Consider the following 24,216-nt stretch of genomic DNA (forward strand, 5'->3'; position numbering starts at 1 on the left):
GGAAGATCAGTGAAAAGAAATATTTAGCCATGAATGTTGCTAAACACTCATGTTGCTTCACACAGGAAGGAAAGCGAGTACATATGTCTTATCTTTCACTCTCTACGTCTGTCTTCTCACTAGTTGGACACATATGAGCATGTAAAAATACATTGAATTGGACACATTCTGAAATTAAGCAAGCTTCATTTTTACAATTAAATTTCAAGTACTTAATTTGCAGCATGAGTGAATTCAAAATGTAGAGTCCTCATCATGTCTTACTCTGTTTTTCTCTCCACACTCTTTGCTGTGGTTTTCCATCCAAAAACATGTTGCTCTGAAGTCACTCTTGAATATTCATTGGACGAAAGTGGATGGACCTGAGACAGGTGTCAAGAGCATAACAACGCTCAGTTTGTGAGTTACTCAGTTGAGGAATAAGCACGTTCCCAACCCAGTCCAGCATCTTTTTAAGCTGTTTAAAAGGCAGCCAACCAGGTGGCTTCACACTATAAGGCTAATTTAGGCCAAATGAGATTGGAGACAGGAGGCCTGAATGTTGTTAGTCACTTAAATGTTGTACAGAGGCTGAGATCAACCAGAGTCAAATTCCTTGTTTGGCATGCATACATTTGGCCAATAAAGCTGATTCTGAGTCTTTACTGCGGAAGATTCCCAACAAGCAAACTTCCAATTTGGAGGCCCTTTTAAGTTTGTTGCAACTTGCCGTCGCATGACCTTGGCTCATATTGAGGGTGTCATCTACATACTTGTATTTGGAATACATATTTGGTATTTGGCTGCTTGTCAGGAGTCCAGCAAGTAAATTGTTCATTTGATTTTTTTTTCTCTCCGTCTAATTTGACTTGCATGCATGTTTTGTTTACTTCGACAATTCTCGACAGATGATGGAGTCACACGCTGAAAACATTGCAGTCAACTAATTCAACACAGACGGCGTAAACATTTGAATTTGATTACTGGGCGCCATCTGCTGGACAACTGTAGAAAATTATTTTGCGCTTTATCACATTGCCAGAGATTTGTATGTTGTTACAAAGGACTCTTTTTCCCGAAGACTGTATGATCATGTGATTAAACTTCAAATAAAGCAAAACGCTCCTGAATTTTACCATGACGGCAAATATCCTTTACTAAATACAAAATATGTAATGATTTTCTTTTATTTAGACAACCCAAATAAAAGGCACATAACATTGCGCATGTTCATGTAATAATTTGACAAACATACATTTAAAAAAAATGCAGGAATGTTTCATCTAATTGGAAAGCCTACTTTCTTGTATATACAAAATTACCATTGTTAATATTCTAATACAAAAGTTTTATTTAAAAAAAAAGGGTTATTTTATCTTTCACATCTATCTTTACTACTGTATCTGCAGACCTAAAATACTTTTGTACAAAGATATACATTCAACTGCTTTCACGAGGCTCATGGAATTTCCAATTCATATTTGTCTTAAAAAATAAAGAGATGCTCAATTCAACAATAACATCAACATAAGTTGAATTCATCACATTATCGCTGTATCAAATTTGGCAAACAGTCTATTATAGTGTATCTATGCAATACGTACATTAAGAAAATAATACTATTTTGTTAAAAAAAAAGAACAATGACAATCATGCATATTGCATTTTTTTTCAGTGTCAACTGAAAGTCTTCAGGAGTTGCAACACTGTCAAACAACAATGCATTCATTAAAAAAATAAAATATTCAACAAAGTTATAGTGTTCAGGGTCATGCAATGTCAGTCTTGTCTCAATATTCTCTCATTAAATCCCCCCCCCCAAAAAAAATCAGTTGGAATAATTCTCAGCCTGTGACTGCTGTCTGTTGGAAAAAACAACAACAACAACTAAAATGTACAGTAGATATGCCATTGTACAGCAAGTCGATGAACAAATATATTTAAAATAATACTACTTTTGTCCATGATGGAAGTAGGGAGGTCTGTAGGCAACCAACAACTCAAAACGCTCCTTCATGCATCATCTGAGAACCACTCTCAAAGGGAATAAAAAAAAAATACAAAAAAAAAAAGCCCCAACATTCAACTCATCAAGCCATAATGCTGATTCGCACAAGAATAAGCTCCCTTGAACATTTTGGGAGGGGGGGATATGTTGCTAACCCTAAGCAAACAGAACCAAACATACACAATAACCCTTCGAATTGATATAAACCAATTAAGTTCCTCCGGTATTATACTCCAGTGCAAACAAGATCTAAATCTAAAAACAAAAGCGAGACAAAAAATGTCTACAGAGCCACTGGTGATTGTTGACATTTTTGTTCTGGGACAAGTAACCTTAGGTTCTAAAATATTTTCCACACCCCAAAGAAAACAGAAACAAAAACCACATAAAAGCCCAGAATGAATATGTGAAGTACATGTTCGTTTGAAGGTGTTTCCTGAGTGAGTCTTTTCGGGGCAGTGGGAGATAAATGTTGGGAGGTTTATGGAGGAATCAGACATCACCTCATAACTTTTTTTTTTCTGGCAGAAATTCAAGATCCAGCTGTGTCTTTCCAGTTTTAACCACTGAGACGACAGGCTAGGGTTAGCAACGTTAGCGTGCCCTTTGATACTTATACTGCTGCTCTTTGACTGCGTGGGACGTTCGTTCAGTGCGAGACTCAATCCACTCTGGTGACATTGGGAAGCTGGGTGGGGTGCACGTTGAAACATATTTGAACATACTAACGCAAGTCTTCATGATTCCATACAAATATAAAAATACAAACGTTTCATCATCAAGTGGACACTTTTGAAGATATCCTCTTAAAAAGACAGGTTAAAAACTTAAAAAGCGGACTGTCAAATGTACACCTGTACCTCAAGAGCGTAGTGTCTACTATCTGAAAAGAACACAGAAAAGCTGTAGCACGGTGAAAAAATATTCTTCCATGCACATGGAAGCTGCTATCCCTTTTCACTATGCTTCTTTCCTACATTAAATAAGGGTAGCCAAGCTATAGTTAACATACAAAGACTGCTGGAGAAAGGTCAGTCCATCACTTCTCTCCAATGGTAACCTCCTAAAAACAAATCTTTCGAGAGAGTTCATCATCACGTAGGAGGAATCACCTCACAGTTTGTCATTCTACCTGACTTAGCTAAGTCCTAAACTTGTCCTTCTCTTTCAAGGACGGTCCTACTTGGATTCTACTCAAGTGTTGCGCGTCTCCTATCACTCTTGTAGCATTAGTCGTGATGCAGCTGAGACTTGGCCGGCACCCCGTGGCTGGCTGCAAAGCTCTTGGAAATGCAGCACGTGCTTGGAAGTGTGATAGAAAAAAATATGGAGGGTTTAAAAAAAACAGAGCTAGGCCTAAGGGGCAAATTGCTTGACTTTATTTTCCTTTCTTTGTGGCCAGTTCTATGCTCCTTTTCCTGTTTTTTTTTTTCTTTTTTACCATGGCGGGGAAGACGGCAAGACTTGGGACAAGAAAGGCATGCTATCCACCGACCTCATGGCAATGTTAAGCGGGCCGGCGATATTCATAGGCATGGGGGTGGTTATTGCCACTGGGTGGGCGATATTCATGGAAGCGGTGGCGGGGATGTTGACGGAGGCGATATTGACGGGCCCGGTGATGGTGAGCGGGTGCTGAAGGCTGACCGGCGAGGTGATGTTGACTGTGTTGGTGCTGATGTTCATTTGCGCCGCGATGGTGACAGCGTTGTTGTTGTTGGAGTTGCCCCGATTCATTGCTGTGGTAATGGGAGCTGAGACTGTCACGGGTGTTGCTGAGGCAGAGTTGCAGACCTCGTCTGGGGAGGGAAAAGGAACGATCGTCAAATAGTTGCTTGGTTCAACAATTCTCAATCTGACCCAAATTGGACAAACTGCTTCTAACTTCACAAAAAAGACGATGCTTTCCTCTTGCGTTTTGTCTACCAGTTGCAAAATACCTTTATTACAAGAGTTGAAGTTGGCTTGGCCATGAGTCTTCAGGTGGCTGGTGATGTAAGCTGCACTCAACATCTTTCCACAAATGCTGCAGGTCACCTTCCCCTCGTGTCTGATCATGTGAGAACGCAGTCGGTCTTTGGTGGCAAAAGCAGAGGTACATGCCTGCAGGCGCCCAGAGCATGCCAGGTTAAAGGTCAAGGGAGCGCGACAACAACATAACAAGTGGCGATAATACACAGAATCTGGATAGGGTCAAACAAAAGATGGTCGTACCGTCACTTGACATTTGAACGGTCGTTCAGAAGAATGAACGTGCTTCACGTGACAACTCAAGTGGTCGGGCCTGCAAAAAAAAAAAATTCAAAAGGTTGTGTTACTGGTAAATAAAATAATGATCTTCAATGACTAGCACTTTTATTACTAGCATTAATATTGACTCAAATATTACATTCATGTTTCCTACAACCTTCATGTGTTCCATTGCTCACATCCAGATATTGCTTGCTTTGAGGGGGATTGTGTGAACCCTTAAAAGTTGCGTCAGTGGCAGTTGATTCTCCACGATCAATCATGCGTGATTTAGTCTGGCCTACTTTTGGAAGCGCCACACAGCGATGGTGCACCATTACATTGTACAATTGTTTACTTGCAGTAAAATGGCGGTTGACATGGCTCTCAGATTCATGCATTTGCTTGCAGAAACACAACGTGAACACTTGTATCATGCAAATATTGACGACTCGGCCCCGCAGATTTTTGTTGCTGATTGCGGGAGTATTCAGTAAAAATCCAATGCAAATTTTTATATCGCATCTCTCTCAGGGCTAAGAGAAAATATAGGCCACAAAAGTGAGTTCAACTTTGCGCATTGCTTAATTCAAGTGACGTTTCCTCAGAAAGCCTTTGCCTGTTGACCTTTAACGGTGAGTCTCTTGCATTCATAATCTCAGTTTGGCGTGGATCCACCACTGACAGCTGGATAGTTCTGGTGACGCTGAGAGTTGAATCATGTTAGCGGGGTGAGTAAGGGCGCTTTGAGTCGGCAGTTGCTTGACAGACAAAAAAATTCAGTCTGCTCTTTTTTAAGAACTATTATTTTGTGTTTTTGTTGATGATTGCCTAGCCATACAAATGAGAAGTCACGTTGAAGCTTCTCAGTCCTATGAACCGGAGCTTTTTGCTATTTTTGGTCCCAATCCAAGAGGAGCAGACATGGTTGAGTCCAGTGGATGCCAGCAGATCGAGCTAAGTGGCAGTGACTCAGTGGCCTTTTCTTCAGTGCCCATTCTCACCTTCCAGCATGCAAACGAATGCCTGACCCATGTCACCGTACTGGAGGCAAGCCTGAAAGTGGCTCACATAAAAGTGTCACAGTGTAGCACAAGCTAATGAGGCAGGGCCACGGTTTTCATATTGCCTGCTCATTACAAAAATTATGATGACATTAAAATGCCAAACGCATCAACAGATACAAAAAGACAGCAGGTTGCAATTAGTTTTCTCCAAAAGTCATCATGTGGCCATCAAACGTTGTCGTTCAAAGTTGTTGCAACAAAAAAAAGTTTAAAAAAAAAGGATCCGTTGGTTGACTGTACTGTATTTCGGAATCCATTTTGTACCCAGAAGTGAATATCAAACTGCTAATGTGCATAGTAATTCTTTCTGACCTTACCTGGAAAAACCTTTACCGCAGACGGAACACACATAGGGCTTATGGACTCCGCCATCATGAGAGCGAACGTGGTAGGTCATCCGGTCCTTCCTTTTAAACCGTTGGTGACAAATGGGGCACTCGAAGGGCTTCTCGTCCGAATGGGACAGCTTGTGGCGATTCAGATGGTAAACATCGCGGAAGGCCTTGCCGCACATCTCGCAGCCGTGGTTTTTCTTGACAGGTTTGGCTGGCTTCTTGGGGACAGTCTGCTGGTGGTGTGATAAGTTGCCCATCGCAGAGGTCATGATGCTCGCGCCCGAAGAAACCGAAGTGGTCGCTGTGGAAAGGATGCCCGCCGCTGTGGAGATGTAGGAAACGTTTCCGTTGTTCTCCCTCTGCATGGTGGAGATCATTGGCACCATGGTCGGGGCCGTCTGCGCCGTCTTCTTTGGCCGCGACACCATTTTGATTCCCGTGTGGCTGGACTCATGGCGTCGCAGGTGGTAGCTGTCTCGAAAGGCTTTGTTGCAGTAGCCGCAAACAAACGGCGTTTTGCCTTTGTGCTCTTTTTTGATCACAGGCAATGGAGGCCGTCCACCTCCTCCGCTGGCCACATTGTCTTTGAGGAGATCCAGGGCAATGGAAGGGTTCTTCTGGTCCATTTGGATGGGCAGCACGGGCTTTTGGTCGATCGGTTCACTTCCTGCATTGAGAAGCGGCAGCAGGCTGTTCTGGGCCACCTGGTGCTGGTGGTGGAGGGATTCATTGGCCTGCTGGTGGAATTAAAAAAATGTCAAGGAGATGAAATACAAAGGCAGGTCTGTGAGTGAACTATGCTACTGTATTTTCATGTATTGCAGCAGCGAGCATTTCTCAATGTGAGCTAATCTAAAAATGATGCTACACTCAATGCCGTTAGCTCGGTAAAACAGTCTGACGCCCAACCACCAGCAAGAAAGGCCAAGGTGAAATGCTTGACCTTCCCTTTGTGGTTCAATCATCCATCGAAGAAGGCCAGCCCAAAAAAAAAAAAAAAAAAAGAAGTTCCAAGAGTAAAGGGCTGGGGGCGCGAAAAGAAAAATGACCCACACAATGTCCTCCTTATGTCATCTAGCCTATTGTGAAAGACGCAAATCTGAGCAGTGATGCACTAGGGCCACAGCGGGGGTTGCTTTGTATGCTCATCTTCATTGATTTGCCTCATCTATTCATGAGCTGGGGACATTGTTTATCCACATACCACTCGGCGAAGCTAGCAGTCACTTTGCCGGTGTGCAAGGGAACCTGGGAACTCATGCGGCTTGGCAACCGAGCTCGCCCATTCCTCTAAGCACCTGCTCACGCTTGCCACCTTCGAGGATTTGCCATCATCATATAACGTGCTGTCCACCGGCACGGGGTGCTGTTTGGGTGGCAGTGGCGAAATCACGCAAGAACTGTGGCACAGCCTGGCCCCGCCGCAGAGGTGCAGTGCCCGTAAAAGCTGCTGTTGCCTTCATGCGACGCTGACCATTTTGACACAAATGCACTCTGACAACTGAGGCTGCTCGCTCATAAATAACATCAAAATGGAGGCAGTGTCCCGACGGCTCCACGGGCCACTGTAGACTTGAACGGCACTTGCGGTCTTGAGTCTGATTATGCGCCGTCTTGCCTACATCTTTTGTGTCTCACTATACAGCTGCTTGGCATAATCCCATTTTGAACCAAAACAAAGACCATGTTGAAAAGGGAGGGAGGGCAGGAGAGATAAAGCTGCAAAAATCACTATTTCATATAAAATATTATTCAGTTAGCTGGTAAAAAGCTGACATCAGTGCTTGCCTTGAGATCGTATTTATGTCTGTAGATACAAGCGGGGGAGAAAAAGAAAAGAGAAAAAACACATTCGTAAAATACAGCATGTCAGCTTTAGAAATGTGACGTAAGTTTCTAGGAATTGGATCTCAGCCGCCATCAAGCCAATAAGCAGTTTGACATTCGAGCTTTTGATTATGCTACCTCAGTTTACAAATACAGGCAACAAACATATTGGAGTCGCACAGGTTTGTTTTTTACACTTCCCAAAGCTTATTTTGACAACCTCAAGCTAAGTCACTTTGAAATACTGTGTAAACATGTTGATTTTGTGTGTACTAGGGGAATGTTTATAAAAAGAATAAGTGCTATCAAGTCAGTATATCAACTTTCTAATAAATATACTTGTTTTCGCCTCCTTTCTTAGGCACTCAGAGCTGAAATAACATTTTACACAAAATGTACTTTCTGTAACAGTCGCTTTCCTTTCAACTGTTTGAATGGCAAACTTTCTTAATACTTTAAAACACTATTCACATAATAGCTTGTTTGCAGAGGCACAACTGTTGTGCTTCGGGGTATCCATGAAAATATTACTGCACTGCATAAAACATGACATGACGTAAGTGAGGAATTACAAATAAATGCACATTTGCAAATATAATTTTTTAGATATTTAGTGGTACTACAAGGAAGTACAAATAAACGCACATTTGCAAATATATTAATTTTTTAGATATTTAGAGGTACTACAAGGCCATCAATCTTAAATAAATTTAATAGCAAGAATTTTGAAGCATTGCTGAGTGTTGCTCCTCTTCCACAGACAGCCAAAACGTTCACAAAAGACCAAAAGACAAAGTAACAGTGTGAGGTACATAATACAAGTCTGCATACTGGCACCATGCCAGATATTTTAAAACAAGCCACACTGTCCATCTGTCTTTGTCGCCCAAACAGTAAAGTACTCTAGAGGCACATGAGAACAAAAAAAAAAAAAAAAAAAAGCCTCCAATTGACAAGATAGAGCACATGAATACATAACCAGGACAGCGCTTCTTGTGCAAATAGAACATTAATGGTGAGAAGAGCAGTGTGGGCAGTAGAATAGGTAGTTTTTACTAATCAATTTTTTCCCCCAACATTTATATGTTAGGGGGGATTTTTACAGCATGTGAAATTCCCTAATGTGTCAAATTGCAGCAGTACAGCCATAACTGTTGCTGAAGAGGACTTCTTCAATGTCAGACTTTCTTCGCCTTAAGTATCGGTGGCTGGTACTGGCAAGGTCCATGAGTAATGTATACCTAAAAAATAAGGCCGGTATCGGCTCAATACAATATCTGGTATTGGTTCTCGTCCATCTCCACTTTTTTTGTCTTCACACATACCATATAGCCCTCACTAAATTTCAATCCGGAAGAACACTTATCACATTATATTCACAAATAATTTCAGGGAGTTTCTAAATGATAGATAATTTCTTTTTATATCAGTATGAACCCCAAGACAACATAAACTTAATTAGAATCTGTAACTCATAAATATCACAAGTTTAACTGTATGAATAAGAGCAAATGAATCCAATATATTTTTCAAATTCCAGGGATGTTCAGCTCTCCGAGTTGCACAAAAAAGAAGAAATAAATCCGAATTTGCCCATTTGTATCATGATGTGTGCATAGTTTGAATTCCTTTCCGCGACGCTCGGCAAAATAAACAGACAAATAAATGGATGGAGCTACGGCCTTTTAGTTGCAAACAAATTCCAGCACCATCGGTCCTCGGCAAGTCGGATCGACTCTATTGCGAGGAATTATTTAAGTTTTTGGCAAATGTGATGGAGATTTCTTAAAAGTCGTAAGCTAAATTGGCTAGTGAACGCGACAGTCTCTGCGAAGTTGGCCGCGAACCGCGGTTATCAACTGCTGAGATTTTCCAAGCGCAAATAATTAATCCGCGACGAGGCTGAAAATCTTTTTTTTTTTTTTTCCTATTTGACGCAAAGTCCCACTCCAGATTTCATGATCACGAAGAACGCGTTCATAATGGGCTAAAGCTGTTGTGTGTGTGCGGGTCGATTGTAACGGTGCAGTGCCTCACTTGGAATGATGCCTCATGTTTGCCTGGGATCGACTTGGAAAACAAACTTCAGAAAATAAACGCACATTATTCGGCTTCTCTAAATACACTACAGATAATAAGAAGATGGCGTTTGTCATCCACCACGTAGATGTTTTTGTTCAAGCGTCAATCCGAGCCTCACAGCTGGAAGCCAGAATACATTTACCATTGTTTTGCTTGCTTACTTGTTCTTCGCACTACTCGTTTAAAAACTGCTTTTGCCGCCAAAACATTCAGTGGTTTCAGTTTCAGGTTTTTCCCACGCGTGCAATATCAGTAACCACACCGAAGCAGTGAACTTACTTGGAAAAGAAACGTACTCCAGCTTGCCTCCATTTCCACACTTAGTAATTCTGTAGGAAACCTAGTACAAGCCTACAACAAAGCAACCAAACATGGCAGCTGAAACAACTTCCGGTAACCTTAAGGGTTATACCATTTTATCACCATCACGGGGGGTGATATCGTTACATCTTTTGGACGAGCGTATTTTTCGATTTCTAAAATTCAATTTTTATTTTAAAAACAAATTTCCGGGCTAATACAATAATCCATAAATCACCAATTTGACAATTACCCTCAACAAACCTTGTGTGATGAAGACTTTTTTATACCCGAAACACCCCCATCTCCTCTTTTTGCTGATTCAGTGAGGGGCATATTTTATTGAGTATCCGCCTCGATGTCGCATGTGGCTGTTTCATAGATGTGTTTTACTAATAGTCCGTCGGTGATAAAAAAAAATGGCTTTCCACTTTTTGTGTCAACGATTTCGTGTTACACCTGCTTTATCGAATAAAGACATAACCTCGATCAAACGAGAACTGGGACTCCCTCGTGGTTACCCGTTCATTTTCATTCATGGAATAGGGATGAATGGGCACTAAGCTGTGCAATACAGTACACAGTACTGTCGTTCATAGCAAATATTTACTAGCCCCTGCTAACAATATTGTCATTGCTATGCAAGTATGAAACATCTGAGATGTCATTGTCACATGCACATGTATGCAGATAAAATTGAAATATTCAGAAAATAAAGTTAAGTTGTATCTCTCCTATGAACAAAACAAATTTGGAAAGCGCTTTCTGCATGAGTATTCATCCTTTAACTATAAATGGAAAGTGTACCCACTGCGGTCACAAAGTCAAGAAGATAATTACTTTAACATGATAAAATATATTGGAAGTTACTTGCAGAACAAAAGCAGCGTGCTTGGTTTTACCCAAACTTGCGCTATTGGTCAAATTGCCCAATAGAGGTCACTGTTGCCCGATTTCACTTGTGTGACATTGACGTACACTCAGAATTTCAAATACAAGGTGATTTCCAACACCGTCGTGCAAACGTGTGCATTTGAGCTTCAATATTCCTAACTGTAAATTTTTAATTAAGTACACAAAACGGTTAAATTAGAAGTTTCTCTCTTTTCTATTTTGGGACCTTCACAAGCGTTGTTTACCCCACTCCGAATAGGATTTCTTACCTTACAGTGGACTGTGAAGGCATCACGAGTATAAATATACCTGTGTATCACCTAAGTCAATTTCGAGGAAGTAAAATTAAAGTTGCAACAGTTCACATGCCAAGTTACAGGTAGGATGTTGTCGTTTGTAACGTAGACCGTTATACTGTACTATATTTGTGCATGCTCCAATCATTGACATCCTTCCCTGCGGCCATCAGGTTTTTAATGAGGGCAAAGCAGCTTAGAATTACAGTATATCCCATCACTGACTGGGCATGTCGTAGGACAACATTCTGCAGCACGTAGTCAATTCTCTAGTAACAAAAATTAATAAAACACCAATGAAACATTTTGAGGCAAAAAGCATCATTTAAATCTTGCATTGTATGCGAGATCTAACGACGACGTGATTTTTGCTTTTTACGCTATAAAAATGACGGGAAGGATGGTGCATAAACCTGCAAGGCAAGTACATACATGATTTATTCTACTTTTCGTAAATGTTGACTGCTGTGTATCACGGTGAAACTGACATTGTGGCGTCCGTCGTCTGCATGAGAGAGGACGATTATCACAATCTGTATGATATGGAGTGCATCGATGCTTTTAAGTTGTATGTAAGGACTTTGAATGGCAACTGCAGTTGCACAGCCAAAGGTAATTCCGTTTTGACTGATACTATCAGAGAGGCATTCATTGAACTATATCCTAATATTTTGTAGTATTAGAGTAAAAAAAAATATTGGAAGATAGAAACAATGCAGCGCAGTTCTACATCACTGCAAACTACATACACAGATGTAAATATATTGTTTAAGCAGATCGTTTTGATACTGCTCTTGCGCTGACTCCCATTGGATTTTGTGATTGTGCCTAATGTGAATGATCTCTGCTCATCAGTTTGTGCTATTGGGCTGTCACGATAATGACTGGTTCAATAACAGTCACTGGTCATTTCCATTATGGGCATGATGCATTGGTTGTTTTGTTTACTTACGCACACAATAGTTTTCCTCAAAACAAAATGATTCGTTGTTTGGTCTCATTAATGGTCTCTTTTTTATGCTACCTGTCTTACAGCTCTCACTATATTGTACTTTTGAGAACATTTTGAATGAAGAGGCTGTAGAAAACGTCCAATATGTTTCATCTTATTAAGAAGGACAAAGAGAGAGAGAAGGAAAAGGACATCGGCAAGAAGGAGAAGAAAGACAAAAAAGACAAGAAGGAGCGTATGTCCCCGGCCGAGTTGAAGAGTCTGGAAGAGATGAGCATCCGTCGAGGCTTCTTCCATCTCAATCGAGGGAGCTCCAAGAAGGAATCAAGGAGCAAGTTGGAGATTTCTGGTCCTATTCCCATCAAGGTGGCAAGCAACCTGGATCTCAGTCTGGCAGACTTGGATGCTGAGCGCCTCATCAGCTGTGACACCTTCGCGCAAGATGTAGGATCTGGTGAGGATACCAAGGGAATCGACCAGGACCAAATACGCAGCTCTGTAAAGGAGAGAGCAGCTAAGTTTGGAGAATTAGCCAAGTTGAATTCTGGGCCAAGCCCGAGGTATCCGACCCCTTCCCAGAGGAACAATGCATTTGATACGTCAAAGGTCTCTGTTCAGATATCAAAGCCACCCTATTTTCGCGAAGGAAGCAAGCCACAAAACATAAATAAGGTACATATTCCCGAACTAGTAGAAAAAACATTCCCAGGTGTCAACTTAGAGTTGCCAGTACTTGTTGCTCCACCAATCCCAGATCCCAGAGAACTCAAGCTCCAGCGACGCAACACAGGTGATTTTGGCTTCTCTTTGAGGAGGTCAACCATGCTGGACAGGCAGCCTGATGGAGACGTGTACAGGAGAGTGGTGCACTTTGCAGAGCCCGGTTCTGCCACCAAGGACCGGGCTCTGGGCCTGGTGCCAGGAGACAGACTGGTTGAGATCAATGGGATCAAGGTGGAGAACAAGAGCAGGGATGAGATTGTGGAGATGATCCGTCAATCTGGGGAGTCTGTGTTGCTGAAGGTGCAACCCATTTTGGAGCTGAGTGAGTTGAACCGCAGCTGGCTGAGGACATCCCAAAGCCCATACAAGGAAGGCTTGAGAGTAAGTTGCATTCCATTTTCCAATTCATCTTCTTACAGGTAGTTAACTTTATACCTTGCAACTCAAAAAAATATATTTGACTGTGTAGATTGCTGCTCTCCAGTTTTACTATTTTTTTGTTTGTTTCGGCCGGCTTGGATTCAATAATTTATGTACTTTGCAACTCAAAATTATATATTTGATTGTGTAGCTTGCTGCTCTCCAGTTTTACTATTTTTTTGTTGAGGTAGGCTTAGATTCAATCATTTTTATATTGGAGATGAATCTGTTATAATATGACAATGCATTTCTGTGCTTGTATTTACTGGGGAGTGTGTGTTTGTGTTTGTGTGTGTGTGTGTGTGTGTGTGTGTGTGTGTGTGTGTGCGCGCGCGCGCGTTTTAAGAGAATCTGTTCTGATGGTCTATATAAGCCCCCCCATCCCCCTACCATTGACACAAAACAATGGGACGCTGAAGTAGACAACGGCCCAAACCCTACGAGAGTCCTGGGCCATATGGTTGCTGGTTGGCAGTCTATTCATGTCTTTTTATGTGGATTATCATGTGGAACACGAAGGGGCGTGTCAAACATAACTCTTTATTTGTTGGTACTCCTGACTTTAATCCTTTTACAGGGCCTCAAGATGACATGTTGAGAAAAAAAAAAAAAACTACAAATTTACACATTTGTGCCTTTGACTCTTGACAACTTCTTGGGAATATACAAACAGTATTAACATTAGTTTTTGTAAAAGTAGTAGGTATTTTCTTGGTACTTTTTAACCCAATTTTTAGATGTCCGGGGGCTGTTTATACAGGAAAAAAATATGCCTAGTATGATCCCTTGTCTGATAAAGATCCATAGGTTGACATTCAATCAAAACATTCACTCAAGCATTTTCATGGGCTCCTCATACTCGCACTTCACTCTGTCCCATATTTAGCTGATCTGGATGCTCATCAGTAGACAGGTAATTGACAAAACTACAAAAAATGCACTTGAGAGGCTGACCTAGAACCAGCTGTACTATTAATAGGTGGTTAGTATAAGATTTTGACTCTGAATCTAGGGCAGATGGAGACCACATATACTGCATGAATATGGCTTAGTATGTCCGTTAGGTGGCAGCCATTGTCCATGCTCCAGCTGACAACTACAATATAGTGCTGTGGTCTTGCTGGTTCTGATTGCAAACAAGTATTTTTTTAACCTTAAAAAATGATAAATACACTTGCAGTAACTAACTGTAAATAATGTTGACCAGTCATGCAAATTGGCAGATTGTTTAATTAAATTATTAAAAATTATTTGTGCCAGCTTCTATTTTACATACAAACACATAGAACATCTATGATACTGTATTACCTTATTTGCCCGAATATAAGACGACCCTGATTATAAGATGACCCCCTCTTTTTCAAGACTCAAGTTTGAAAAATGAATTTTTGAACACCAAATTAAATTTTTATACAGAAAATAATGACATTACATCTGAAACAAATGATTATAACAATATATTCGAGAGAAAAAGCACGTTATTTTGCCTCATTCAAATCATGCAAAAACTGTCTATCACATCTTAATATCTGAACATTACCTTATTTGCCCGAATATAAGACGACCCTGATTATAAGATGACCCCCTCTTTTTCAAGACTCAAGTTTGAAAAATGAATTTTTGAACACCAAATTAAATTTTTATACAGAAAATAATGACATTACATCTGAAACAAATGATTATAACAATATATTCGAGAGAAAAAGCACGTTATTTTGCCTCATTCAAATCATGCAAAAACTGTCTATCACATCTTAATATCTGAACATTTAAATATGTAAACTAAAGTGCAATCACATTTGTAAATGAATGGCTTCTGGTTTTTACATTTTCTGTTATCTCTTCTCTTGTTTTCTTCTCTTTTCTTTCTTACCGCTATTTTTTTATTTTTCTTCTTCGTGCTACCGCTATTTTTCTTTTTCGTGCTACCGCTATTTTTCTTTGTTACAGGGGTTCGCTTTGGCCTGGGGAGTTAAGTTCAGCATTCGCTTTAAAGATATCTGGCGCCATCTAGCGTTGAAAATGGGTATAATGTCTAGACCCTGAATGTAGGACGACCCCCACTTTTTCTTATTTCAATGCAAAAAACACCGTCTTATATTCGGGCCAATACGGTATATCGATCATAGATATTTCACTGCTTAGCTTTATGGTGTTATTGGGTGAAACCAGTTTTATCTTAAGAAAAAAAGCAATCAGAATAATCTCTTCGAGATGCCATTTATCCCCGTTTCCAACTAGACTATTAAACCATGGATAGATTAGAAAGAGGCGGGACTTTCCAAGGATCAAGATTTTAGTCCATGATCAAGGCTTAAAAAGTCATTTTCTCATCCTCCGCTCTCAACAGGATTTGAATGTGACGATTTTTTGGGACGTGTCATTTGGTTTGACTTGGTCTCGCCATATTGTATTAGCTAAGAGCAAGATATTGTTCTTGGGCTGGATACCTTCATATAACAGAAGACAGAAGTGTCTTAATCAGTTATCAATACCGCATCTCCAAAAGTAACATATTTCAATTTTTGCTCCTAAAATTGATAAACAGCACATGTAGAGTCTTTGAAAATATTGGAATTTACGACCAGCTAATGCTGAAGGACATGAACATTTTTCATCCAACAGTTCGACTGAACTGGGTCAGAATCATTTGATATGGTTTATGAGTCTTTAATCTTTGCTTTACGCTAAGCATGTGTCAGCCAGCAGCTTACATAGTTTTGTGCCCCAGTATCTGACTCAGAGGATTAGCAGACTGTACATGGTGGACCAACTCAACAGAGTACTAATATGTCAACATTGGAGGGCTTATAGCGAGAATATCTTGTTTTGGCAAATATAAATGGGAAATAACCCAAAACATGTATCAAAGAGTGGCACAATGGTATTGAGTTGAGTCTATTCAGTTGTTCGTGCCACAGCTGGCACTAAGTGCTGGGATCATATTGTGACTTTTTCTTTCAAAGTCACATTAATATATTTGACGGGAATGTTCCAAAATAGGATGATTCCACACTTAGTTGAGCCTGTCCGTGTCTGCCTCTCTGTTCAATTCACTGCTCCAATGGAAAATTTCCCAAATTCCTTTCACATTTCATGAAGTTAGCTTGGATTCAAATTTTTATTTTTAAAGCTGATGATTTTCATTGGAATGAAGTTGAAATAAAATGTAAACGATGATCCACTTGATTATGATCATTTTAATCATGTTTGGCTTGATGAAATTGGGTTCAAATGTAAAACTACCACTCATTCATGGTATTTTGGGATTTTTTTTAAATCGTTGTTTGTGGCGTCCTCTTGTGGTCACAACTGCAAAGTGACGTGACTAGTTATGTTAATGCACAGCATGAATGAAAGTTCCAATGAATTATACAAATAAAAAATTTGGGGTCCTGAAATGAAAGCGGCAAAAATATACCGACGTGGCAGGTCGAAACCCGAGTGAGGGAGACCCCCTCTTCGTTTGTCTGTCACCAAGGAGGAGAGTGGCAGGAGTGTATTGGTGTGATTACGCAAATTCTATTCATAGCCTTTCTATGTTCCAGCAGCTGTCCTCTCTCAGCGCCCAACTCCTCACATTACCCTCATTGCTTCCCCCCACCCCACTCTTTTGACGACAGCCTTGTGCCACTTTGACACCGCCCTCCGGGATACCCGTGACCCTTACTCACCAGGACTCTGCATAAAGTCTTTGTAGACTCGGTTCTTACTCGGCCCTTGCTTCAGTGACTGGAGGTTAAGGGATTGGAAGGTTGAGCAGGCCTAGAGAGAAGGTAATGGACTTGCTGGAAAGTGTGGTTTGCTGGTACATGGGTGCATGCGCTCTGCCTCGCCGCGGGGTCTGATGGCATCTCAGAATGGCGTCTCTTGAAACTATTAATAGGTGCTGACTGAGGAAACATTTAGCTGTTACACTATTGATATTTCTTTACAAGAAAAAAGGCCATGAAGTCCTTTAGAAAATATTACATGCATAGTTGCTTCAGAGAGATTGGATTTTTTTGTTTGTGAGAAACTAAAGTATCATCTCCTCACGTTTTCTCATCATATCTTCTGTCCTCAGTGCTGCATGGTCCCACCACCCTGTTGGTAAATGGGCCGTTGTGTGCAGAATTGTGCTTGATAATATCCCCATCAGCCTCCCTGTCACCACGGCGCAGCTCATATCCTCCTCTCGTTTTGTGTTTGTCACCATTGCGTACATTTATTCTCTTCACCGCCAGCTTGTTTCATGACGTCTGGCCCATCACCATGGCATACAAATCACGCTTCTCATTTTGGGAACAAAAGGGAAGTTTCGCTCCTCTGTGTTGATTTTGTTTTTTGTTTCATTTTTGCATCTCGACTCATTTGTGATATTTTATTTGAGAGGTTTTAGTATGGCTCTGTGGATTGATCTGTTGTGTTGATTCTTCTTGTGTAGGTTAAAATTGAGAGCAAGCCAGATGTAAGTGCCTTTTAAATACATTCTTTGACACATTCAAATTTGGAAACATTTTCTGAACCCAAACAAATGAGTACTTGTACGGTTCTGGGAAGTTAGCCAGCATGTTGAATTTAGCATGATGATAAATATAGTTGAAGGATGACTTTGTTGTTGAATAAGATAAGTTGTGTCTAACATTTAGCATTTTAATGGGGCAATTTTTAAAAAATAATAAAATCACAGTTTAGTATATTGAACAATTCCTAAACAGGTTAAGCAATCATCTCTTTACGAGCCAACTCACTGTTGATGAGCTAATGCCATAAATATTTGTGTTGCGGCTAAATGCACTTTGATTGTCCCCTGAATCATTTAATTAAGAGATGCCTAAAGCCAGCAGTTTGCCAGGAAAAAGCAATTAACTGAAACTGCTGAATATAATGGTTTTATTGCACACGCATTTCTTTTCATGAGCCTTTGCTAGACACCTTTCTACCAAGCAGTGCAATTTAGTTTGAATGACCACTTTACATCTATTTGATTCCCATCGGTTGTCGTCAATCCACATCATTTCTGTTTCCATCCATTTGCATCCAGCCTGATGTAGATGCAAGTCAGCCACAGGCCACTGTTACTAAAGCTGGGCAAGACACAGGAAGTGCATCGTCAGCAGAAGACACCAATAGTAATCCCGCCATGGGTGGTCCAGATTCTCCAGGAGAGGGTCAAACGTCCGGCGGGAAAAAGGTGATGAAGGTTGTGAGAAGAGTTGTCAGGCGTGTCGTTCCGCCAGCAACAGAAGAGCAGAATCACTTGGCTGTGTCTGAAGCTGTCAAAGCTACGGCTGCACTTAAAACTAGCAAGGCATCAGAGGTGGACAAGGATGACATCTCCATCGGGCTGACGAGCCTCATGGGCAGAGGAAGAACCAAGGAACACCGGCCTCGCACCCGCAACCAAGACCGCAAAGAAGACATAAAACAGGAGCTCAAGCCGGAGGAGGATAAAGAAAAGGGAGAAGAGGAGGGGAGTGTAGCAGTAACACAGGACGCAATCAAGAGCACATCACCAAATACTGTACCACCAAATTCAATCCCCGCGAGCTTCACACCTAAACCCGACCCTTTGGCCCCACCCGCCGGCTTCATCCCTGCCCCCAAGCAGAATCTCTTGACTCCTCCAGTTGGTTTTATACCCGCCAGAAAATCCAGTCCAGTTTCCCAAAAACAGAATCTTCTGGCAAGGCCCGCAGGTTTCATCCCCGTCCCAAAGACAGATCCCCTGGCACCTCCGGCAGGGTTCATCCCGAAACCTCGCCCAATGGCAATAAAGAAACCCGAGGTACGGAATGAAAGACGCGCATGTTTGCCGCTTAACCCCTGAGTGGAGCATGCTGTGTGATAACAGAGATATCACAACCCATAATATTTACAAGTTAAATCTCAGTGACCCAATCATGGATCCCGTGCGAGTCATCTTAAAGTTCATGCCTGCATTCTTCTCTCCTCGAAACATTCATTGTGTCTGACAAAAAAGCCATTTATGTAATGAAGCCTTCAAGAATTAATGTTCACTGAGTGCACAAAGCTGTTTATGATCAGTCCAGACCTCATGAGTGGGTATAATGGTGCGCTCCTTTCCCCAATCCAGTCAGTAAGTGGAAGCAATTAGGCACTGAGCTGTGACTCATTAGTGTCACTCTTTGCTAGTAGAGCATCGTATCTGTGCCAGGAGAATCCTCACTGAGGCAGAGCCTAGCAAGGATCATGTTTTTCAATGATATATCAGCAGACCATCTGAACATGATGTCTGCTTCGAGATGCGTTGACTGTCCTGCTAACCACGTGCACGTTTCACAATAATTGTTGCAAACTTCAATGTCCATCCATTCATCCATTATTCCTATCATGTTGTGTTGAACTGCAACGGAGACTCTTTGCCCAACTTTGGCTCTACCCCTCCAGGCTCATCCTACATGCAGTGATCAGGTGTGTTTGTGTGTTCTTCCCATTTTCCACATTTCATGGATGCATTCTGTTGCATGGACTCTGCTGGCCCTGCACTTGCAGGTTCCAGAGGTCACTCCCACTGAGGCGGATTACATGCGTGTGAAAAGAATCTTCACCATCACTAGCAACGATGTAAGATCTGTCTTCCACAGTTTGTCTGCTATGCGCCTGGCATTTTCCAAGTCTTACCATCTCTCACACTATTCTGTACGCACGAGGCCAGCAAATGACCACTGGCAGAAAGGTTTTCAATAACTGGAAATATGCATGCAAATATCTGCCCTTCAAACAATGGACCGACCATTTGTGCGCTGCTGGAAGAGAATTGAACTGATTCAGTCAAGCATTTCTTGTTATTCTTTGATTCTTTCTGTTATCTTGCTTTGTTGATGTTCAAAAGGAGCAGAGGCGAGCGATAAACTTTGCCCCACTGGTGGGATTGCAACGATGACATTGTTTGCTTATTTCTGTTCTCTGGTTCTCTTCGGGTCATCGGATGTCGACATCCCGCTGTTGTCGTCTTTGATGCTTGCATGGCTAGCGTGCGAGAGGACCCAAATCCTCTCAGGTACAACCTTTGTAACTCCAAGGGTTTTGTTTTGTTATTTTTGGCAGCACCCACCTGCTGTTTTTATCCCAACATGGCTGTCTCTGAGTGATGCTCAGATGACACCCCACCATCCTTTTGATGACCAACTCTTCAAAATTCCTCTCAAAATTACTTTCACGATGCCTTGTTTTTTATGATCGTATCATGTGACTTCGAAGTTGACTTCTATCCTTCCTTTCTCCAGCCAAAGCTTTCTGAAGATCCGGTGGCTATTCTCCAAGCATCACACTTGGCAGCAAAGGTTGGACACTTTAGTGTTAGTTATTGTTGAGTATTTAAATCATCCTTATGCATCTTCCCCTTAATGAAAACACAGAATCTGTTTTGATGTATGCTAATATTGTCCTTCTGTAGATCTTGTAGACCTTATTTCTTATGTAAGATACAAAAACTCCTTTCCAATCTGCGCCATCTTTTAATGAATGTTTTCTGGGCTCTCATTGAAATATGGAAAGTGTTTTGAAAGTGGCTCTTTCAAGGAGGGCTGTGTAATGGACAAAGATAAAAACAAAACAAAAAAAACGTACTACTGACTGCTGTGTTAATGCTTTTGAACATTTCCATCAAGGTTGCTTTTCAATTCAATTATTTCTAACTAAGCAGTGGTAAAGTACATTCGATGTCTCTGTTTGGTTTCTAGCAGTTTTCTTCAATCTTGATTTGTTGGCTTTTTAAACAGGCAAAGAATGAAACAAACATTGACTCGGAGAGAGCCTGGTACCATACTGAAAAAGTGTGGCTTGTCCACAAGGATGGCTTTTCTGTAGGTGAGTAAAATCAGATTGTCTTTCCTTTTGCACTATTTTTACAGGATGCATATATGTATTTCTCCTAACAAGACGCACGAATGTTGTGATCATCAGCAACTCTCCTGAAGACAGAAGCAGGGAGTTTGCCTGAGGGGAAGGTGAAAATACGCCTGGACAGTGATGGATCTTTATTAGACGTAGATGAGGATGACGTGGAGAAGGTAATTGATCATTTAATCGCCTCTGAAAGGCATCAGTCAAAGACGACGCCGGGTGAAACTTGACTTTCAATTTCAGGCGAACCCACCGTTGTTTGAGCGAGTGGAGGACCTGGCCTCTCTTCAGTACTTGAATGAGTCCAGTGTTATGCATTCCCTGCGGCAACGCTATGGCGGCAACCTAGTGCACACCCATGCTGGGTCCAATATGGTGGTCATCAACCCTATTAGTGCGCCTTCCATGTATTCGGAGAAGGTGAGCTGCAGCTAGCATTCGTGGGACCTTACTTGCTTCTTCATCAGAATTTCTAAAAGTGTCACATTCCTTTGTTCTTACAGGTGATGCAAATGTTTAAAGGCTGCAGAAGGGAAGACACTGCCCCTCATATTTACAGCATGGCTCAGTCTGCCTATCGGAAGCTTTTGACCACGCGCCAGGATCAGTCTGTAATCTTACTGGGCAAGAGCGGTAGTGGCAAGACTACAAACTGTCAACACATTATTCAGTACCTGGTCACCATTGCTGGCAGCACCAACAAAACCTTCTCCAGTAGGTTGGATAGAAGCCAGGCGATCAATTAACAATGCCATGCAGTTTTTAACTTGAACACTCTGATTTGTCAGCAGCGGAGAAGTGGCAGGCGGTGTACATGGTTTTAGAGGCATTTGGCAATGCGGCCACCTGCATGAATGAGAATGCCAGCCGTTTTTCTCATATCGTTTCCTTGGATTTTGACCAGTCAGGCCTGGTGACCTCTGCCTCAATTCAGGTATTTCTTTTATTTATGTTTTTATTTTATGCGAGTGTGATTCCCCCTCACCGCCCCTCTTTTGTCTTGTTATTCATACTATGGCCTTGCAGACCATGCTCCTGGAAAAGATGAGGGTGACAAGAAGACCTGAGGGCGAGTCCACTTTTCACGTGTTTTACTACCTAATGGCCGGAGCTGACAGCTCCCTTAGGTATGGATCACTACCAATTGAAAGCACAGTCCAACATAGTGTTTTATGTTGATATACACTCAGTGGACACATCTTTAGGAACACCTGCACAACCTAATGACATCCAGTACAAGAGTTGCATGCATTTTGAAAGCTGTAGGCAGCCATCTCTAACTTGAAACATGATGAAACATCTTTCTTTATTGGATCTCTTATGCCGTCGTATCAAATGCTGCGGCATTTAAGTGTTGCTTTGGTTTGAGAAAAGCTAACATCTTTGTCATTGTGTATCTTTTCATTAGAACGGAGCTCCATCTCAACCACTTTGCTGAAACTAATGCGTTTGGGATCATGCCTCAGACGAAGGTAGACTACTTACTGGAGAATTGTTTTTTCTCAGACTTTGGGGTTTATATGAAGCATCCTTCTTGAACTATTTTTCCAATGCATTGTCTTGATTATAAATGGAAAATTTAATTTTGACTTGCTCAAGGGTGCCTACAGATGAGCAACTTTGAAACATCATGCCATATTTGCTTATCTCATTCTTTTATTTTGAAACTTCATAACTCAAATAAACATGCTCACAAGCTGTCAGAACAAGTGGCCCTTGAAATTAAATGACAACACCCGCTAACTCTTAACTAAACCTAAACACAGATTCCTTTCACTCATTTGCAATGTGCTGTCCACCAGGTGGAGGAGAAGCAGCGGGCATCCCAACAGTTTTCCAAGCTGCAAGCGGCCATGAAGGTTCTGGGGATCAGCGCTGATGAGCAAAGAGCGTTGTGGCTAGTCCTAGGGGCTATCTACCACCTGGGAGCTGCAGGGGCTACTAAAGGTACATATTCTCAAAACACTTTTTATGCACACACATTGAGCACTAAACCCAATCCAAAAATATATTTTTATGAAGATAATTGCCCACACATTTGAATCATACTAAGATGATTTTTCTTTTCAATTCTGAACTCTAGTGCTCTGCCTGGATTGCATAGTTTGAGTGAAATTTGGAACTTATTAATGTTCTAGCCTGAAACATGTATTCCACTGAATCTTAATGAATGACATTAATAACCACTACATGCTATATCATTAACCTCCGCCCCCTAAAAAAAACCCAGAAGAGGCAGAATTCTTACAGCATATAGAAAAAACAATGTTAAGTCTTGACTTTGGTCTCATCTTGTAATACAAATGAAACTTGGGAGAAGCAGTCTATTTCACCCTGACGTTTGGTCTCTATTTCTCAAGATATATTTTATGATGAAACCCAGGGCAAGACAGATGTTTTTTCCGTATTAATAAAATAAAAGAAATTCTCATTGGAAGCCAGGAGATGCATTAAAGTTGTTGTTTTTGTTGTGGGGTTGAATCAAAGTTTGAAGATAATGTTTATTTAAGTCTCTTTTTAAGTATTGTGCTTGGTAGAAAAAAAAACACAAGCCTCTTGTAATATGTTTCATGGGTTATCTAATCCTTGTTCAGAAAGGACTACTGTTCCTGGAGAAACCTTTTATAGATAAGAAGATGTTTGTAATTTTAGTTTTCTGTTCCATTGTAAAAGGGGAACTTATTCAAATGGACTTTATCCCTAAAGGAAATGTATATTTTGTAGATAAACATGAAGAATGTGTCTTGTGTAGTTGATGTGCATCTGAAATTTAGCATTGCACCACAAGGGGGCAGCAATAATCTTTAATCCGCTAAAACTATTCCAATGAGTAAAAGGCACGATAATACATAATCATTACTGCTGTGCTTAAAAATCATATTTAATTATTCTGACAAATGAAATTCCCACACCTTGCCAGTTAAACAAAATGAAAACAATTGTTCTAGAAAGCACTTTTCAAAGCAACTATGGAATATTCAAGCTTTACAGTCTGTGATGTCTGTGCAACCCTCCTGCTTATTACTGACCCCGCAGGGGATCTGTCAGCTGGATAAAATCTACTAGCACCGCTACTACTGCTCTCTCTGTGTGAATTCTCCCAGTGCCTCTCTTAAGTCTTAGAAGATAAATTCACGGTCCATTAAAAGTGATGTTTGGACAAATATCAGCACCGCTTCTCGAGTCTTGGAGTTCAAGTAAACTTGTTATGATTGCTATATTTTCTTTTTATGTGTAAATGTGTACTGCCACC

The 24,216-nt window shown here is 41.1% G+C and overlaps 2 protein-coding genes across 10 annotated transcripts in view; one reads left to right on the forward strand and one right to left on the reverse strand.

The window, feature by feature from the left end:
* Window positions 1-1,152: 1,152 nt before the first annotated feature.
* vezf1a (vascular endothelial zinc finger 1a) lies at window positions 1,153-9,930 on the reverse strand. 2 transcript variants are annotated; one of them, XM_088398247.1, is made up of 5 exons: window positions 9,807-9,930; window positions 5,601-6,355; window positions 4,202-4,271; window positions 3,928-4,090; window positions 1,153-3,786 (listed from the first exon to the last, which is right to left on the reverse strand). In XM_088398247.1, exons 1-5 carry the CDS (start codon window positions 9,837-9,839, stop codon window positions 3,425-3,427), a joined length of 1,383 nt encoding a protein of 460 aa, XP_088254373.1. In that variant the 5' UTR covers window positions 9,840-9,930; the 3' UTR covers window positions 1,153-3,424. The 2 variants fall into 2 exon arrangements, with proteins under 2 accessions (XP_088254373.1, XP_088254374.1); XM_088398248.1 differs by having other exon boundaries at window positions 5,601-6,352; window positions 9,807-9,901.
* Window positions 9,931-11,011: 1,081 nt separating this feature from the next.
* LOC148385962 (unconventional myosin-XVIIIa-like) overlaps window positions 11,012-24,216 on the forward strand; it is a 43,802-nt gene continuing 30,597 nt past the window's right edge. For 5 of the 8 annotated variants that reach the window (XM_088398854.1, XM_088398855.1, XM_088398856.1 and 2 more), the window contains exons 1-11: window positions 11,012-11,100; window positions 12,053-13,073; window positions 20,345-20,401; window positions 20,840-20,927; window positions 21,024-21,130; window positions 21,207-21,383; window positions 21,467-21,677; window positions 21,752-21,897; window positions 21,990-22,090; window positions 22,372-22,435; window positions 22,766-22,910. In XM_088398854.1, the coding sequence (XP_088254980.1) occupies window positions 12,114-13,073; window positions 20,345-20,401; window positions 20,840-20,927; window positions 21,024-21,130; window positions 21,207-21,383; window positions 21,467-21,677; window positions 21,752-21,897; window positions 21,990-22,090; window positions 22,372-22,435; window positions 22,766-22,910 (2,056 nt within the window). In that variant the 5' untranslated portion in view covers window positions 11,012-11,100; window positions 12,053-12,113. Of the gene's footprint in view, window positions 11,101-11,122; window positions 11,438-12,052; window positions 13,074-17,538; window positions 17,563-18,138; window positions 18,883-19,505; window positions 19,530-19,610; window positions 19,683-20,091; window positions 20,119-20,344; window positions 20,402-20,839; window positions 20,928-21,023; window positions 21,131-21,206; window positions 21,384-21,466; window positions 21,678-21,751; window positions 21,898-21,989; window positions 22,091-22,371; window positions 22,436-22,765; window positions 22,911-24,216 lie in introns of those variants that run through there. The other 3 variants (XM_088398857.1, XM_088398853.1, XM_088398851.1) reach the window with 3 other exon arrangements.

The sequence above is a fragment of the Syngnathus floridae genome, chromosome 15, assembly GCF_059516105.1.
Source record: "Syngnathus floridae isolate MCC-2025c chromosome 15, RoL_Sflo_1.0, whole genome shotgun sequence".
NCBI classification, from domain to species: Eukaryota; Metazoa; Chordata; class Actinopteri; order Syngnathiformes; family Syngnathidae; genus Syngnathus; species Syngnathus floridae.

Bases quoted from the DNA above. Each gene is read 5' to 3' on its own strand.
- vezf1a (XM_088398247.1), bottom strand. From the start codon at position 9,839: ATGGAGGCAAGCTGGAGTACGTTTCTTTTCCAA. The intron at 6,356-9,806 runs GTAAGTTCACTG...TAATTCCACCAG, and splicing joins GGAGTACGTTTCTTTTCCAA to CAGGCCAATGAATCCCTCCA. The intron at 4,272-5,600 runs GTAAGGTCAGAA...TTTTTTTTGCAG, and splicing joins TGCGGTAAAGGTTTTTCCAG to GCCCGACCACTTGAGTTGTC.